At 40.7% G+C, this 19296-nt stretch overlaps 1 protein-coding gene across 4 annotated transcripts in view; it reads left to right on the forward strand.

The window, feature by feature from the left end:
- The first annotated feature begins 3532 nt into the window (after positions 1–3532).
- The window catches only part of DYNC2LI1 (dynein cytoplasmic 2 light intermediate chain 1), a 38762-nt gene continuing 22998 nt past the window's right edge, over positions 3533–19296 (forward strand). The window contains exons 1-4 of one of the 4 annotated variants that reach the window (XM_029937266.1): positions 3535–3639; positions 3965–4107; positions 5767–5884; positions 17252–17286. In XM_029937266.1, the coding sequence (XP_029793126.1) occupies positions 4031–4107; positions 5767–5884; positions 17252–17286 (230 nt within the window). In that variant the 5' untranslated portion in view covers positions 3535–3639; positions 3965–4030. Of the gene's footprint in view, positions 3640–3964; positions 4108–5766; positions 5885–17251; positions 17287–19296 lie in introns of those variants that run through there. The other 3 variants (XM_029937267.1, XM_029937269.1, XM_029937268.1) reach the window with 3 other exon arrangements.

Genomic DNA, 19296 nt, shown 5'->3' on the forward strand with positions numbered 1-19296 from the left:
ATATAAAAAAATAGATAAGTTTGGGACAACTCCAAACTTTAAAACATTCTGCATATCAAAAGAAACAACAGAGTGAAAAGGAAAACTGTAGAATGGGAGAAAATAATTCTAAGTCATGTATCTGTAAAATAGTTTCTTCATTTGGCAGAAATATGCCAGTTTTCTCCAGATGTGGGGCGTGGCTTCATTTTCCCAGTTCTAGTTTGAAAACTCCCAGAGAAAGACTCTAGCTGGCCCAACTCATGTTAGGTGTTTACTCTGAACCACTTCAAATGCTCATTATGAGGAGAGTACTTAAGTAAGTGATAAGAAATCTATATCATGGAATATTATGCAGCCACCAAAGCTATGTTTATGATGGATTTTTAAAAATTGAAATGGGGAGGGGCACACGGGTGGCTCACTTGGTTAAGTGTCTGATTTTGGCTCAGGTCCTGGTCTCACAGTTCGTGGGTTTGAATCCCGCATCGGGGCTGACAGCTCAGAGCCTGGAGCCTGCTTTGTATTGTGTATGTGTGTGTGTGTCTCTCTCTCTCAAAAATAAACATTAAGAATTTTTTAATTGATATGGGGAAATACATGTTAAAAATCAGAACATTAGGTAACTTTACAGTAAAATCTTAACTGTAAGATGAAAGATTAGCATGAAATACACCAAAGTGTTTAACAGTTATTACTTCTGGGGTGTGCTTCATTTTCTCTGTATGCTATTTTTTTCTGCAAGAAGCTTATATAATTTTGAAAACAAGGGAAAAATGTGAAACCTCTGTCACTGTCTGGGCTATTGTTAATAGCCTCCATAGGGACCTCCAGATGCAAAACATCCTTCACACAGCTGCAAAAAATCATCTCACTGAAACTCCGGTCCTGTCACGGAACACCCCTATTTTAGAATCTGATTCAGTTTCTCATAACCAACACAGTAAAATCCAGACTGTAAGAGACTTCAGCTAGCCCAATCTCCCTGCCCACTTTGTTCTTCCACCTTAGCCACTTTATGTGCTTGGACCTCAACTATTCACAATCCACCAAATTCACTCTGCACACATCCTTATTCTTCTGCACGGTTGTTTATTCCATCCAGCAAGCACCACAATATTGTCTTCTCCTCTATCACCACCATTGAAATCCTTGAGTCTTTTAAGAGTGGTCCAGTAGGGGAGTGCAAATCTTTATATATTTCTGCCTTAAGAACAATTTTCAGGGCTCCTGGATGGCTCAGTCAGTTGAGTGTCCAACTGCCGGTTTTGGTTCAGGTCATGATCCCAGGGGCATGGAGCTGAGTCCCAAGCATGTGGAACCTGCTTCAGATTCTTTTTCTCTCTCCCCATCTCTCCCATTCATGCTCTTTCTCTTTCTCAAATAAAATAAAAAATAAAGAACAGTTTCCATTTATCCAGGAAGGTCACTTTCTTTGTTTGAATATGAAGTCTCAGGAGGCATAAGGGTAAAAAAAAGAACTCATCTGCTCAATGAGATCAGCAGAATCCACTGACTCACCTCTGAGCTAATACTGGTGATCAAGGCCCAGTGAGACAACTTTTACCTTCCTTGTTACCATGCACTTTTCTTCAACCTCCAATCCTAGTTCTGCTAATAGTGTGTTGGGGCACCTGGGTGGCTCAGTTGGTTAAGCGTCTGACTTCGGCTCAGGTCATGATCTCGAGGTTCTGAGTTCGAGCTGTATCTGGCTCTGGACTGACAACCCAGAACCTCGCACCTGCTTCAGATTCGTTGTCTCTCTCTTTACCCCTCTCTCTCTGCCCCTCCCCATCTGACACTCTGTCTCTTTCTCTCTCTCTCTCAAAAACAAATAAACATTAAAAAATTTCCTAAAAATGCTAGTAGTGTGCCTGGCACATAGCAAGCAAAAATACTAGCTGCCACCACATTTGTTATTCACATCAACAGGGATTCCTAATTAACATGCAAAGGGGTTCCAAAGTTCCAGAACCCAAATTATTACAGTCTGTCCGACGTCAGTTCATAAGCTTAGAGGCAAGCTCAGTCCAGAATTTAGTTAGATGCTGATTCCGTGATAGATGTACCAATCTCACCTGAGATCACCCTCTCTCTGTTGAACCACACTCCTGTCATATTCCTTTCTGTGTGCAACTGTAGTCTTCTAGGTCTTCAAAATGCATCTAGGTGTTGGGAGGATTTTGTTCTAAAGATTTCATCTCAAGCAAATGCCTTTCTGTTCCCCTTTAAAAAATTTGCCAGGCACCGCCTGGATGGCTTAGTCAGTTGGGCATCCAACTCTTGATTTTGGCTCAGGTCATGGTCTCATTGTTCATGAGATTGAGCCTGGGGCCAGAATCTGCACTGACAGAGTGGAGCCTGCTTGGGATTCTCTCTCTCCTTTTTCCCTGTCCCTCTCCCTGCCCCCCCATCTCTCTTTCAAAATCAATAAACATTTATTTTAATTTTTAAAAATCTGCTTCATTTCCAAGAATGTGATCTTTGTCTTTGTTCAAAGTTGCTGATCAGTAGCTTACAAGATAATAATAAGCATGAAGCACTTATAAAGTATCCCATGCACAATTTGCATTTTATATATATTCATTTCATTTAAAACTCATAAATTTCCCCTGGTTTACATGATCAGATACTGAGGCTCAGAGATATTGAGTAATCTGCCCACTGTGGCAACTTGGCCAGTGTGGCTTAGTGAAGACATAAGTCTAAGTCCATCTCGCTCTAACGCCCATGCTCTTGAACCATCCATCACATCAAGCCAAATGGCAGAAGAGAGGAAGGAGTGTATCTCCTTCAAATATTCAAGACTTCCTGGGCTACAGAGGCCAGGTCTACCCAGCCTTCAAAACAGATCAAATACCGTCACTGCCATGAAAGTTTCAACAACTCCCTTCGGCATAATTACTTATTCTTCTGTAATTTTTTGTACCTCTCTATGATGGCTTATGTCACTGGCTTCCTTTGGGTTATTATATTTAGTTGTGAACATCTTTCTCAAGAGTAGGGATCTTGTCGTACTCATCACTTCATTCCGTACTCTGTGTATCACAGCCTTGCATGTAGTAATAACTCAATGTTTGTTATTGATTCAGAGATAAAGTAAATGGAGCATTGTGGGGATGCATTTGCTTTATTAACTTATTAATAAATGGCGTGCTATTGCATAAAACCCGAAACAACTAACAAACATAACGTTGGAAAATACTAATATCACAAATACCCTTGCCTCTAGTAAATCGCTAGAAAACAGCTCAGGAATTTGATTCAGCTTCCATTCCCAAAGCATTGCTATTGGAGAGAGAAAAGTAACTGAAGAGAGAGCAGAGATCTCCGGCATATAGTCCAGTACTCACTAGAATATGTTTTAAGTAAAAGAACACTTTCAGTCCAGAGCTTTTAGGTCACAGGTTCGTCAGACGTGTCACCTCGTTCTGTCACATCCTAGGCTTCAAGCCCTTGAGCATGACTTGAAAAGCAACGCCGAGAACTACATTTCCCATGAAGCACCTCGTGTGCACGCAACCCAGCCTGCGACTCGCTCCCATGGCAACCCAAGAGTCCGCGCAATCCCGCCCGCCTCGGAGATCACGGGCCTCCTTATCTTAGACGGGTCCCAACGCTGAGTTTACGACACTGGGGTGGTGGAGCCAAGATGCCCAGGTATCCCCGCAGCCGTGCTTGCGTTCGGCTTCCGCTCCCCTCCATAGCCTAGCTTTCCGTTCTTCCCCATCCCAGCCAGGAAGGGGCAGGAGATGGGGGGTAGCTGCGGGTATATTTAGGGAGAGGAATCTGGGCGGGAGCTGCTCGTGGAAAACAATTGTGAGTCCGTTTTGTCTGCAACCTCTGTCCGGATGGTCAGGGATCCGTAGGAATTACCCTTGAACATGCGGGTGCGGCCACAAGCAGGTAGAAAAGTTCCCAGGTAGAAAAGATTTTGAAAGATCATTCAACTTGCAACCATTCACTTAGTAAAAATTTCTTGCAGGCCAAGGAATGTTCTAGACGCAGCCGTTCAGGCGGTGAATTAGACCACAAAGCCTCCTTCTCGGAGATGTCCCCGTCTCCTCTCCTGGCGCTGGGGTTCAGAACAACAATAAATGAGGGAAACTTGAGAAAGCTGTGTGAAGAGTAAGATGACATTTAAAGGGGGCTGTAAAATACATTTGAGCTCTTCAGTTCTGTGATGGCAGATTTAATTTCCTGCTCTCGAGATGACGCTAAACCTTCTCTGAACAAACTTCTATATGGCCGTCAGGGAGAGAGGGGTTCTGGAGTTCAGCACAGAGCAGGGTGAATCTGTTTTTCTCAGCTTGTGGATCACGGCCTGGTCTCTGATGAATTTATGAACCGTAATGTGGAAAATTATCAGCTTCCTTCCCATGGGGGTATAGTTGGTTGCAGTTGTAAGGTTACGGTTATAGGTTTACAAGTTTCCCCCAGTGGCATGACCGATGGCTGTGCCACCCGCTTGCCTCTCTGCTGGGAACTCGGCAAGCAGATCATCACAGGTTGAAAGAATGGTGTGATCCGCACCAGGTGGTTCGGTGGGTTATTCCTCTGATTCTTGGTTTCTGCTCAGGTCAGGAGCTATCAGTTCCCGGGAGGGGGCCCCGTGTCACTGGGCTCTGTGCTAACAGTAGGACTTTTCTTGGGATTCTCTCTCTCTCAATCTCTTCTCTCTCTCTCTCTCTCTTAAAATAAATAAATAAACATTTAAAACATTTTTTAACATTTAAAAAAAAAAAGAAAGAAAGAAAGAAGGGAGGGAGGGAGGTGTGTAAATGAAGAGCAGAGAGGCCTGGGCTGAGTTCCTGGGGATTCACGTGTGAAAGAAATGCATGCATTTAGCGCACTTAGGGAAACCTATATTGGTCTTGTATAGCGCCTTTCTTCATCCCTGTTTCTTGAATAATAATTATTATGAGCTCCCAATAATTTTAGATAATTCTATATAGATCAAGCCCTAAATGAAACAAAGTATCCCATTTTAACAATCAATTGTGACAATCTTATAAGGTTTGTATTTTTCTTTACTTGGCAGTTTTGAAATGAAGAAACAGAAGTGAGCCTGGGGAAAAGCACAAACGCTTGCCTGTATTAGGTGCTCAGTAAATAATTGTTGAATTAATGAAAGGAATGAAGGATCCAGAGAGGTTGGGTAATTTTGCCTCATAGAAAGCAGCGGATTCTGGCTTAGAATGCATTAGATCTTGTCTGCATTTGTATTTTTTAGTTCAAGACTCCATTTTTCATTTTTGCTTTAATAAAAGGTAGAATCTTATTCGTGGAAATACATATGTTTGTAGAGAGATGAACGGAAGGATGATTTTCAAAATGTGATTTTAAGTAATTTTTTTCTTTATATTATATATATTAAAACGGAATCTTGAGCCAGAAATATAATTTAAAAAACAAAAAAGAACTGTCTCAGAAAGCAAAGGTTATTTGGCTCCCCATTTTCTAGACGTTGGTGGTTTTCAGATTTCTAGAATTCTGTTTACATTCATGTACATGTCTGAGAAGCTAACGTATACAGCTTTCGGCCTCAGCCGGAAATCCAAACTAAGGCAGCCTCACATTTTTGTGGCAAAGGTGCTGCTTATTATTCAGTGTCGGGTATGAACCAGTACAAAGAAAATGGCCAATCCTCAGAGGCTCATCAGCCTCTTGCCCCCCAGAAAAGGATGTTGATTTGTTTTATAAATTTAACTAACATAAAATTTCCCTGAGCTTGAGCTAGATATTGGGAAGGATTCTCTTTGAATTTTGTTTTTCTGCCTCTCACAGTGAAACTCTCTGGGAAATTGCAAAAGCGGAAGTGGAAAAACGGGGAAGCAGTGGAGATGAAGGTGATGGAGTTGAAATTGGAGAAAAATCTGTTTTCTTCATTGGAAGTAAAAATGGGGTAATGCATTTTTTCCTACTTTGTTTCCCCCTGAAGTCTTAGGATGATTTAGCAACCAGTGGTCAAATTTATTTTAATACTTTGGTAAACGTTTGGATTCTTCAACTCTTCAACCAGATGACCGCTCTCTGTGCTGTGGTTACCTGCTGGCTGTACCCTCCCTGGAGGGGGGCGGGGGCTGCACAGAGGTGAATGGGGACTAACTTTAGCCTCAGCCTGTGCTCCAGGGTGAGCCACTGCAGCCGGGAGGAAGGAGCACTTGTTTTTAATTAGACTACCCAGAGGCACTGTAAATACTAATCTGATGACTGCTGCGTGAAATAAGTCAGGCAGAGAAGGACAGATATGTTTGCACTCATTGGTCTAACAGGAGAGCAGGAGAAACCTAATGGAGGACCAGGGGAGGGGAAGAGGGAAAGAGAGTTGGAGAGAGAGAGGATGCAAAACTTGAGAGACTATTGAATACTGAAAACTAACTGAGGGTTGAAGGGGAAGGGGGAGAGGGGAAAAGAGGTGGTGGTGATGGAGGAGGGCACTTGTGGGGAAGAGCAGTGGGTGTTGTATGGAAACCAATTTGACAATAAACTACTTAAAAAATACTAATCTGATGACTGATAGTTCTGGTAACTTGTACAACTGAAACAGGCATAGAGATAATAAAAACATGAACCTTGTAGAATATCATACATTTAACCTTTACTTAACTGGCGTCCTAGGAACTGAAGGAAACCTGGTACTACCCTAGTCTTCCACAGCGGCGAAGCCCATGGGGGGACTTCTCGGGGCCAGGGAACTCTCTAGAAATGTATGCAGATTTGTGTGTGATTGTGTATCAGTGCGTTTTTATGGGAAATTAGATTCTCCTGGGATTCCAGCACCTCAGAAAGCTTACGAGTAACTTAAAGAGCAGCTCTGTGGTTTGAATATCTCTAGCAATGGGGGAGCTCTCTTTCACAAAGCAGGCTGGTTCATGTTGTCAGTTTCTAGTTACTCGAAAACCTGTTTCATTGGACCATCCTACGTTCCTAACTCTGACCTACAAAAGTACACAAAAAAACTTGGTATTTCTAATTCCAACGTTATAACTCCGGGCCTAATCCTTGGTCTTAATTCTGATCTATAGAAGTATAAGAATAATTCTGATTTCTCTTCTACTTGTCACACCTTTAAGTATTTTTAAATTGCCCTTCGAATAGTTAGAGGCAACCATTTTGGTCCCCTGAGTCTGTTTCAGCGTCAATATCTTCTTTTCCTTCAGTTCTGCCTCTGTGTCATGGATTCCGTATCAGTCATAGATGTTCTGTCAGGATTTTAGTAATTCTCACCTGGAATTATTCTACTGGGTTATTCTCCGGAGGGAACAAAGCTTTTTAGGTTTTGCTTAGCAGCAGTAAACTAGGTCTGTGCCTTCTCTTTTTCTAGACGCTGTGCTCCTATTACTGCATAGAAAAATCCTAATGATCATGTAATCCTATCCACTAAGGTTGAACTTGAGATCTGTAAACCTTTTTCATTTACATTGTTTTATCCCTAATTTTCTAAGATCGGGCCCTTTGTTACAGTCTGTTTTTATTTTTAATTATTTTTGTGAGGGTGATTCACATATGCGGTTTATAAGCTCAACGATAATCAAAAGGCACATAAAGTAAAGTAACAAACTTCTCCACATTGTTAAAAGCCTCTCTTAAAGCAGGCTCCTTAATATCTTTTACTTTTTTCCTTAATTGATCGCTTAATTTCTGAAATAGCTAAAAATGTTAGACCTTATCTGTTGAATTTTTGATAATAAAAGAGTATTTCATTCTCTTTTTTTTTTTTTGAGATTTTTTAATTTTTAAGTAATCATTACATCCAGCGTGGGGCTCAAATTTACAATCCCGAGATCAAGAGTTGCAGGCTTTGCTGACTGAGCCAGCCAGGTGCTCCTAGTTCTATCTCCTTTATTTATTTATAACAGTTTATTTATTATTTTGAGAGAGAGAGAGAGGGAGGGAGGGAGGAAGGGAGGGAGACAGCACAAATGGGGGAGGTGCAGAAAGCATGAGAGAGAATCGCAACCAGGCTCCACGCTCTCAGGACAAAGTCTGTAGTTCTGTTTCTTAAATGCTCACCTCTAGCCCTAGTCTGCAACATAATTCTTATTATAATTTTGGGCTAAAAAAATCAATATTCAGTGTTAATTTATTATTTCTAAAACTTGTGTGCTACTGAGCCAAGTGGATTACTTTCTTTTCCTTGAGTAACTTTTCCCAAAAGTGTAAAAATGCCTTGTTCATTTATTTGCTTAGCTTTTAGATGTACTTCAGTTTTAATATGCATCACTTATTTGTTGCTACATAATAAATTACTCTAAAACTTAGCAGCTTTTACAACAGCAAACATCTCTCACCTGGTTTATGAGGGTCAGGAATCTGAGAGCAGCTTAGTTCCGTGGTCTTTGATGAAGTTGTAGTCAAGTTGTCACCTGGGACTAAGTCATCTCACAGTTCTGCTAGATTGGAGAATCAGCTTCCAAGCTCACTGACCTGGTTGTTGGCTAGTGGCCTCAGCTCCTTGCTGACTATTGACCAGTCTTCAATTCTTCACCACAGAAGCCTCTCCATAGGGTTGTTTACAACATGGCAGTATGCTTCCCCGAGAGCCAGAAATCCAAGAGAGAAAGGGCATCCAGGATGGAAGCTGCAGCCTTTTATAACCTAATCTTGGAAGTGATGTGCCAACACTTCTGCCAAATGCTATTGGTCACAAAGACCCAACTCTGGTACAGCATGGGGGACCTCACCTGGGTGTGAATACCAGGAAGTAGGGATCTTTTGGGACCATCCTTGCAGCTGGCTCCCTGGGTTTGTATTGCTAATTCTTTCCACAATCCACCCTTGCCCCCAGACATTCAGTGCAATTTTCATCTAGGCAGTTGTATCCGACCATCTGCAATCTCCCCTCCCCAGCCAGAGTCCTGCCGTCTTTGAACCCACTGCACTAGTCTGCACTGTTGTTGTTAGGAGCGGCTGCATGGCCACCACCCTTCCCCAACATCTTGGGGATTCTCTTTGCCTCTTTCTTGAGTTGGAACTTCAGTTCCTGGATCCAGTTTCTTCCCTATTCTTGCTTCACTCAATTATCTTGGTGGAGCGCATTCTCTCGTAGTTTCCTGGGAAAGTGTTACATGGGAAGTAAAATTTATGAGATGCTGCATGTCTAAAACTTCCTTTATTTTCCCTCACTCTGGGTTGAATGTTTATCTGGGTATAGAATTCTGTGTTGGAATGAGTCACTTAACCTCTCTCTTTGGTTCTAGTTTCTATTGAGTCTGGATAGTTTCCTTTGGGAGTGACAGAAAACTCCATTCAACTGATGGAGGCACTTTTTGAACTGGTATCCTTGGGGCACCTGGGTGACTCAGTCAGTTATGCATCTGACTTCAGCTCAGGTCATGATCTCACAGTCCATGGGTTCAAGCCCTTTGTTGGGCTCTTTTCTGACGGCTCAGAGCCTGGAGCCTGCTTCAAATTCTGTGTCTCCCTCTCTCTCTGACTCTCCCCTGCTCATGCTATCTCTGTCTCTCTCTAAAATAAATAAAAACATTAAAAAAAATCTTTTTCAAAAAAATATATTGAACTCATGGGGTACTTGGGTAGCTCAGTCAGTTAAGCGTCTGACTCATGATTTTGACTCAGGTCATAATCTCGTAATTTGTGAGTTTGAGCCCCACATTGTGCTCCAGACACCAGTGTGGAGGCTACTTGGGCTTCTCTCTCTCTCTCTTTCCTTCTCTCTCTGTCCCTCCCCCACTCTCTTTCTCTCTCTAGATAAATAAACTTAAAAAAATATTTAATATGTTGCACTCATAAGTCTCATGCCACAGTTTTGGTAATTCTTATGAGGTTGTTTACTCCCCTGTGGTAATACTGCACTTCTTATTACCTGTACTTTTGTGCATCTGTTCCTGTGAATATTATTTCCAGGCCTTGTCTTGGCTATTTTCTCTTGTAAATTACTTGGGCCCTCTTCCATTAGGGTCTTAAAATTTTTCTTAATGTCATACCTAATGACATTGCAGTTTATCTGCATGTTTTTCTCTGGTTCTCTCCACTCAGATGTAGATGGTCAAGTGTCTAGGCATGGTCTTATGATCCTCTTGACATAGGTTTCTTTTCTTACCAGGTGTAATCAAGTATTCTCAGGGTATTGGCCAGAAAACGTAGTCATTGATTAGCATTTACTTCCCAGAGCTTCCACTCTCCTCCCAAACTTCAATCTCTGGATAGGAGAAAAGTGGGAGGAAATGTCTTGACTTCTAAATTTGTCCTTTTCCAGTTTCCACAATCTGGTTGTAGGAAGATGCTTTCCAGGGTTCTTTAAGAGATAGCAAATACTAATTCCACAGCTTCCACACACATTTTATTGATCACAGCACCCTTTTCTACTGAGCCTAAAAATGACTTCTGATCCATAACATTCCAGGAAGGTGTTGGCACTTGAGGTAAATTGGGTTATCATCCCCGACTCTAGTAATGTCATTTGTCACCACACAATTAGGAGAAGTCAGCCCAGATCCGTAGGGTGATACATGCACAGGCACAGCACGTCCTTCTGATGAACAGAGAGCGGATTTCACATGGAACACCACGTTTTGTCCTTTGAGGACTTTAAATATTGTGCACCATAAGGGGGAATTTAATTAAGAAATAATTTTGATCACCGTATGAACATTCTGACTAAAACATGTGATTAAAAAATATCCAGAAAAAAGAATTTTAAAATAAAATGAATTAATTATTTACTGTTTTTATCATCTAATGTTATAATAACTAATTTTAAAAATAATATTTAGACATTTTGCTCAAATTCATGGTATCAGAGCTATTGAATTTGAAGTTGGTAAACTCACTCTTAGCTACTATTATATTTAGCAGGAACTAGAAAATACTTATTAATCTAAGAAAAATTAATAGTAAACAAAATTAAACATTTTTGACTATTGTTTTTATTTCATAATTTGAAAACATTCAGTTTTTCTATCTCATTTGAGTATAAAAACCAGGATTCTTTTTTTTTTTAAACATTTATATTTTTGAGAGACAGAGCATGAGCCGAGTAGGAGCAGAGAGAGGGGGAGACACAGAATCTGAAGCAGGCTCTAGGCTCTGAGCTGTCAGCACAGAACCCGAAGGAGGGCTCAAATTCATGAACCCTGAGATCATGACCTGAGCTGAAGTCTGATGCTTAACTGACTGAGCCATCCAGGTGCCCCCAGGATTCATTTAAATATCCAAGTCAGGGGGGCACGTGGGTGGCTCAATCGGTTGAGTGCTGAGTGTCAGACTTCAGCCCAGGTCATGGTCTCTTGGTTCATGAGTTCAAGCCCCACATCAGGCTCACTACTGTCAGCCTGTCAGTGCAGAGCCTGCTTCAGATCCTTTGTCCCCCTCCCCCACGGTGCTCTCCCTGAAATAAATAAATATTTAAAAAATAACTATCCAAGTCAGAAAAATGTCAGTCAGCACCTAAGTTGATAAGTCAGTATCTTAATATTTACATATTAAGATAAAAGATTTGTATTTTGGAATTAGTTACTTTACTTTTACGATTGTTGTTTAAGGAATAATTGAGTTATGCTAACGATGTAATGACAAAAGGTTATTTGTTATTGTGAAAAACATGGAGAAAATGTGGCAGCCTGTCCCCAGGACCACTGATTGGTAGGAAGAGACCTCTCCCCACTCATTGTGAGTTTCTGTTTCATTTCACCAAGGACACAAAAGGCTTTTGGAAGTGGCCATACCGAGCAAGAACAGATGTATCTTCATTCAGCTCTGCTTGGCTCACAGAGTTCTCGCCAGGAAGGCAGAACTGCTGGTGACACTGTCTACAAAAGGTCGGGCTTACAGATCCAAGAGGCTGAAATTTATGTGGCAATATGATTCGTTTCTATTTGGGGTTCATATTACGCTTTTATTTTTGTGCTTCATGCTTCCATTGAAGGGCATATTGACAAATGAAACTTTCTGGATCTAAGCTCTGCATCAGCAAGGCTATTTCTTTACCAGGTGATGTCAGTGTCCAGGTAGCCAGAACACTCCTCTGTCTTGGGCTGTGTCCTGGAACCACCCCCCACCCCCGGCCCCAGATGGACATCCTTCACTGGGAGAGATTGTATAGAATATCAACATTATCGTAAGGGGGGGAATATTATACAACTGCAGAAAGAGTTGTTAGTGATGTAAGGAAGAAAGACAATGTTAATTGAAGAAAGGACATATGGGGCACCTGGGTGGCTCAGTTGTTTACGTGTCTGACTTCAGCTCAGGTCATGATCTCGTGGTTCATTGAGTTCGAGCCCCACATTGGGCTCTGTGCTGACATCCCAGAGCCTAGAACCTGCTTCGGGTTCTGTGTCTCCCTCTCTCTCTCTGCTCCTTCTCTCTCAAAGACAAGTAAACATTTTTTTTTTAATTTTAAAAAAAGGAAAAAAGGGACAGAAATTTTATATACAATACGATCTCAGCTCTGTAAAAATGCAAAGATAAAAAATAGAAATGCATATAGTAAAATTTAAATCACTGTTTTTCATTTGTTTTCAGTTTCTGTATTTTACCAAGTTTTCTTATTGGCCCACTTTTTAAAATCGGAACTATTTTAATTAGTTTAAATGAAATTTTCATAGGTCTCATTATACTTTAAAAATGTTAACCCAAATATAGTAGGTAAACATTTCATCTCTCGAGTTTATTGTGAGGAGAGTGATTTTTGCATTGGATGTAGCACCTTACCAACTTCCTGCTTACAGCCACATAGATAAATAGGCGGATTTAAATAAATGAGTCAAATAACTAGTACTAGTCCTCTGGTACAAGTAAATTCCTGTCACAAAAAGTATTGTGCGTCAGAAGCTGCTTCCGTAGCTCTCGGGTGGCGCCTGCGCAGAGCACTGGTGACCCGCCGCCGCGCACCGATGCTCACGCTCAGAAGGCTCTCTCTGCGCCGGTGGTTCTGGACTGTGTGGTGGTGACAGACCATTCATGTTTCTTTGTTGTTTATGGAAGAACCACCCATTTCTTAAAATAGGAGACTGGGCATACACATGCTCTTTTTTGTTTATTTTCACTTGTGTCAATTAAAACTAATTTTGCTTTTGAAGATTGGCAAGCTCTCTTGAGATATGTAGAACTTTTGAGGATATTCTTGAAAACGTATCTGATTCTGTGCTTTATACAGAACACATTATTTTGAAAAATAGAGGCAAGCAATTAACGCTTCTGCTGTTCAGCTAATAGTAATCACCCTTCCCCAAAGAAACTCGCTGCCTCCTCTCTCTTTTTGCCAGATGTGTGGCCATGCAGTGGACACTCACTGAACGTCTCCTGCGTGCCCGGTATTCTCCCCACTGTTGGGGGAACAGAAAAGAAGGACATGCACTCGCTGGGCGGGAACTTAGGTGCTATTACTTGATCACCAGTAGCAACAGCGTGAGACAAATCTGTGATGGAAACAAGGGCTCTTCACTCAGCCCAAGAGGTGGGGAGACTGGGCAAGCCTCCTTAAGAGAGCGAGATGTCTAGAGCCTGAGGAACAGAAGTAAGGAAAGAGAGGGAGTTCAGGTGAAGAGGGTCAAGTGGGTGTTCTGAGGAGATAAATCAAGAAAAATGTATGAAACAGCAGTTCCCACAAATGGGAGAGAGAACATACCTGACAAACTTTACAGGATTGCTTGTCATTGTTGACTGCTGTTTTGATGGTGAGGATTAAGAGTTTAGGTGACGCCAGTCTGCACAGTGTGTATAGGTTTTGTACGTCATCACTCACTTGGCACGGGCACAGGCGCGGAGGAGACAGGAAGGTGATTGGGTTTACCAAAGTTGGTTTTTGCCAAGTGGGTGCAATAAGGAGCGAGAAAACCGAGGAAGGGGTAATATTTCCAAGGGTGATTGTAATAATAAACTGTGGACTCTAGGATGGAAAAGGAGAGGGGTGGGGGTAGGAGGGGGCTGATGGAGAAGGAAAAATGTTGGCAGGTCAGTGGACTTTTGAGGCCTCTCACTAAGGCCTCAAAGTGGTTACTCTGGGGATTCCTAAAGAGGTAGTTGGAGAAATGTGTTTTGTTTGCGTGTGTGATTTTGGAAGTGGTGCAATTTCCAGCGGTGAAGTGATTCAAGATATAACCTTGGAAGTGACATGCGGCAGAGTAGAGTGAAGGAAAGGGTCTTAGGAGGCAGAAGCACAGAGTTAGGTGGGTTGCCTGTGCCTACATGGATGTGAAGTTAGCAAGACTAGTGACAGCAGCTGAGAGAGAAAGGGAGACTGAGTCAGAAGAGATGACAACGGCCGTCATGGTAGACTGGTATAAACCTGTAAGGCTTTTGCAAAATGAGGGAAGTAGAATAATTGTTTAAAGGTGGCACCGGGGAGCAAGGAGGGCCCTGAAGTACAGGGGGCGGTAGGAAACAATCGTCTTCTTTAACAAGAATGCAGGGAAGTGGTTCAGAAGCAGCCATGTTTTAAGCAAGGCCAACAGATGGAGAGAACATTCTGAGGAAGAGGTTGATACTGGGAGTTTTGAGGGAGAAGTGGGGGGATTATTGTGCCAGATGAAGGGATGTGTGGAGGATTATGGAATTAGAGCTCCAGGGATCACGGATTAGAAGAAAAGACCAGACTTCCGATGTGACTGAGGTAATGAGAGGGAAGATGGGATTCATTTTGATAGTCCCTGAACGAACTTGTACTTCGTCAGTGTTAATTGAACAGGAAACCTAGGAGTCTCAGAGGGCAGCAGTTTACTAGTGATTTTTTTTTAATTTGGATCATATTTTAATGATAGTCTAAAATGGTATTTCAATGCCCAGAGCTGAGTTTATATTTATTTGGAATTGCCACCCAATAGTACATTTACATGAAATTATAATCAAAATTTAAATTAACACTATGGGACCATGAGAATTTGAGAAAATTATCTAGTTAGATCTAAGTTTCCCTCCAATCCTAAAAGACAGTAATTCTGATTCTGTGCTTTCTCGTACATAGAATACAATAATTTTTAGGTACAGTAGCTTCCCCCCCATCTGTGGGGGATATGTTCCAAGACCCCCAGTGGATACCTAAAACTTTAGAGACTACTGAATCCTGTATATACTCTGTTTTTTCCTCTACATACACACCTATGATAAAGTTTAATTTATAAATGAGGCACAGTAAGAGATTAATGGCAATAACTAAAAATAGAACAATTATAACAATATACATGTGAATGTGGCCTTTCTGTCACTCAGAATAGCTTGCAGTACTTTACTCGCCCTCCTTATGATGACTGAGATGGTAAGTCTACGGCCATACCGCCCTGACCGTGCCTGATCTCGTCTGATCTCGGAAGCCAAGCAGGGTTGGGCCTGGTTAGTACTTGGATGGGAGATGGTAAAATATCCTTGTGACGAGGCGAAATGAGGTGAGTGGTGTAGGCACTGTGCCGTAGTGTTGGGCCACTCCTGACCTGATGACGGTGTGTCAGGAGGAGGGTCCGCTGCTCCCAGGTTGCTGTTGACCATGAGTAGCTGGAACCGTGGAAGGTAAAATCATGGATAAGAGGTGGCCACTGTACTACAGTCTTCATTGATTTAAAACTTTTAAAATATGCTACATGTGATTCATGTTCAGTGAGGAAAATTAGAAAATCCTGATTTTCTCTAAAAAAAAAAATTACCAGAGGCATCCAGCTGGCTCAGTCAGTTAGATGTCCAACTCCTTTTTTAAAAATGTTTTTATAATGTTTATTGACTTTTGAAAGAGAGAGCATGAGCGAGCTGGGGCAGAGTGAAAGGGAGACACAGAATCTGAAGCAGGCTCCAGGCTCTGAGCTGTCAGCACAGAGCCTGATGAAGGGCTTGAACCCTCAAGTGGTGAGATCATGCCTTGAGCCAAAGTTGGACACCCAACCAACTGAGCCACCCAGGCTCCCCTAAACGTCCAACTCTTAATTCCAGCTCAGGTCGTGATCTCACAGTTCATGAGATCCAGTTGGGCTCTGCACTGACATTCTCTCTCTCTAAATAAATAAACTTAAACAAAATAGTAATTTAAAAAATGAGTTATTAACAAATCCATCACCTAGACACATTTACTATTAGCTTAGTGCTAACCCTTGGGATCTCTTTATTTGTGTATGTGTTTCTGTGTCTCTCTCTGACTCTGTGAATGTGTATGTGTATGTATGTATGTATTTCTCAAAGAAGCAAGAAAGATACTTTAAAATTGAAAACAGTGTTATGCTAGTCTGTTGTAAATGTTTTACCATGTCAGTAAGTATCTTTCTATATCATCATTCCTAATAGCTGCGTGCTGTTTCATTGAAGGATTGTCATAATTAAATTATCCAGTCCCCTTTTGGGGAAATTTAGGTTGTTTCTAGTTTTTTATTTTGAAAGAACACCTGCCAGCAAACATCCTTCAATAGTATACATTTTTTGGCCTATTTCAATTATTTATGTTTACCATTATTAAAAAAAAAGTCATTCAATTTGATCGTATCCCAGATGTAATCCAGAGTAATTTATTTGTGATCTTTTTTTTTTTTTTTGGCAAAAAAATTAAAGATTTTTAGGGAAAAAAAGCTATACCTAGTCAAATGTTCATGTTTTTTGTGAGTCCAGGATTTTCCAAACTATTTTCCGGGGAACCCAAAGGCTTTCTCCATTAGAACTTTCCCTGCTGCACTTTTTATCTGTTTTCTTATAAGAGATCTTTTTTTTTTAAGTCTTACTATTAAAAAAAAAAAGTGATTAAACCACCGAGCCAATCACTGGCTCAAATTTGAGGTTAACTTTTGTGTGGCAGAGATGGCCAGAACCTACATTTTCTGACTCCTAACAAGAAACTTAGAAAAAGTATATTCTCTCCAAATAAAAGGACAAACAAAAAATACTCTAACCCAGGATCTGGGTTGCCTACTTTGAACATATTTGCAGTATGTCCTTTATTTGTATGTTACCTTTTTTCTTTATTTCCACTTCAACAATTGGAATTAAAACATTTTAGAAGACACTAATCATCTGCTTAACCAGTAATTAGCCTTGATGAATAGAGAGAAAATTTCAGACAGCTGCCAAGTTGACCACTAAAGTGAGGTATGATTTGCTAGTATTTGTCATCTGCGGGACTTTATAATTATAATAATAGCAGTGTAGTTACACCGTGATGGAAAGTTGACAGTTAACTTTTTCCACTTATCAAACTTAGGAACAATTCTGAAAGTTTCTGGTTTCCAGGTAATTTATCATTTGAGTGATTAAAAGCTATTTTTGGCCGCAATTATGAATAACAAAATTTTACATGTGGATGACATGAACACAGTATTCTTTCTTTTTCACTTTCCAGGGAAAGACTACTATTATTCTAAGGTGTCTTGACAGGTAAGTGGTATGTCAGCCTTTAGACTACATTTTTTGTTTATTCTAGTTATACAGGGCAAGTTAGGTTCCAAGACTTGGGAATGTGAACAATTTTGAGATCGAAACAATGACTTCAGTCTTAGTGAATTCTTAGTATGGCCTTTAAAATCTCCTTTAAAGGTAAAACCAACAAGAAGCAAATAAATAAGTAAATAAAATTACCAGCATTACTGCTGGCTTTCCCTGTTACATGGGGACGCTATGGACATAACTCCAGTAGTGCTTGGCTCTTCTTTGCTGTGCTACTCTGATACTTGATTTATTTTTATTTTACCTGGTCCAGGGTTATTTGAACATTAATTATAATCTTTAAATCGCTCATGGAAACATTTTTGAATGTACTGTTTATCATTCGTTAAACTGTTCTGTTTATCATTCGTTTCTTATACTTCCTACCCTATATGGCCATAAGATTAAGATTTAGCGTTATGATTTAGGACATTGCAGGAAACTGCTTGTTCCCTTCATTCCAATACCTATTTCTTATAACTTCTCCAAAAAAATATCAAAATAGATGTAATTTTGTCTCAAGGTCACATTAAAGGAACATCATCCATTTGAACAATACTATTAAAGAATTCAAATAATAGAATCCTGACTTTGTGTAATTCCTTTCACCAAGAAAGTTGTTTCTTAGAAGAACCATCCATGATGACACCTGCATCATCTTTCCATCCTCTGGAATCACGACTCTCTTTTAATTATACATGATTTGTTCTACGAGCAAGTCTTCTAACACAACATCAGCTTAGGATGAAATACTTTGAAATAACGACACTGAACTGAAAATTATTCATTTTAGTTCCTTGATAGTTTACTTAGGAGAAAACCAGTTCTATCAGAGCTTATAAATTTTGTCTTAAAAGATGCATTTTTTTTTTCGTGAAAGAAAATGATCTTTTAGCAAATACAACCAAATATTCTGTGTATGTATCAAAAAAAGATGTATGTAGGGATGGTGTGCAGAATATTTAATAAAGATAAACATAAATCACAAATTCAAAACTGGTTTCTCTTCTCCAAATTAAAAGATTTATGTCAATATCATTCAGCCTTGAAAAAGAAGGAGATCCTGCCACCACCTCAATGTGGAAGAAGCTCGAGGACATTGTGCTGAATGACCCAAGCCGGTCACAGAGAGACCTGTCTTCTGTGATTCCATTTACATGATGTGTCTCAGAGCAGTCAGATTCACAGAAATGGAAAGTAGAATGGTGTTTGTCAGGGTCTGAAAGGAGGGGAAAATAGTGAGTTATCGTGTAATGGGTATAGGTTTTCGGTTTTGCGAGATGAAAAAGTTCTAGAGTTTATGCGATAATGTGAATATACTTAACACATTAGTGAACTGTACACGTAAAGATGGTGACAAAAGTAAACTTACGATACGTGTTTTTTACTATAATACAAAATTGTAAGTACATATATACCATAAAACTGTTTATCAAACAATATAAGCTGCAATGTAAATATTCATCCAACTGTTTGTCAGTTTTTAGGACTTGTTGATGTAATTTGTTTGTTTGCAGCTCTCACTAGTAAAATGATGCCCATGTTTGGGCCGTGATTTAAAATAGAGAATTGTGGGGCCCCCAGGTGGCTCAGTCTGACTTCAGCTCAGGTCATGATCTCACCGTTCATGAGTCCTGTGTTGGGGTCTGTGCTGACAGCTCAGAGCCTGGAGCCTGTATCTCCCTCTCTCTCTCTGCCCCTCTCCTGCTCACAGTCTCTCTGTCTCAAAAATAAACATTAAAAAAATAGAGAATTGTAATAAAGTCTTGTGTTGATATCTCCATTAAATTGGCAATCATAGGATTCACAGCTGCCTACATTGAGGCCAAGCAAAACCCAACTGTCAGTGCTCCCCACGTGACCTGAATGCCAAGAGCTGCTCCCTTATGGCCAGCCGCTGCCAGCCGCACTCTGTCCCCCACTGGCCCCAGCAGTGCCCGTAAGGACTGCCACATGGTGCTG

This window comes from Suricata suricatta, chromosome 4, assembly GCF_006229205.1.
Source record: "Suricata suricatta isolate VVHF042 chromosome 4, meerkat_22Aug2017_6uvM2_HiC, whole genome shotgun sequence".
Classification (NCBI taxonomy): Eukaryota; Metazoa; Chordata; class Mammalia; order Carnivora; family Herpestidae; genus Suricata; species Suricata suricatta.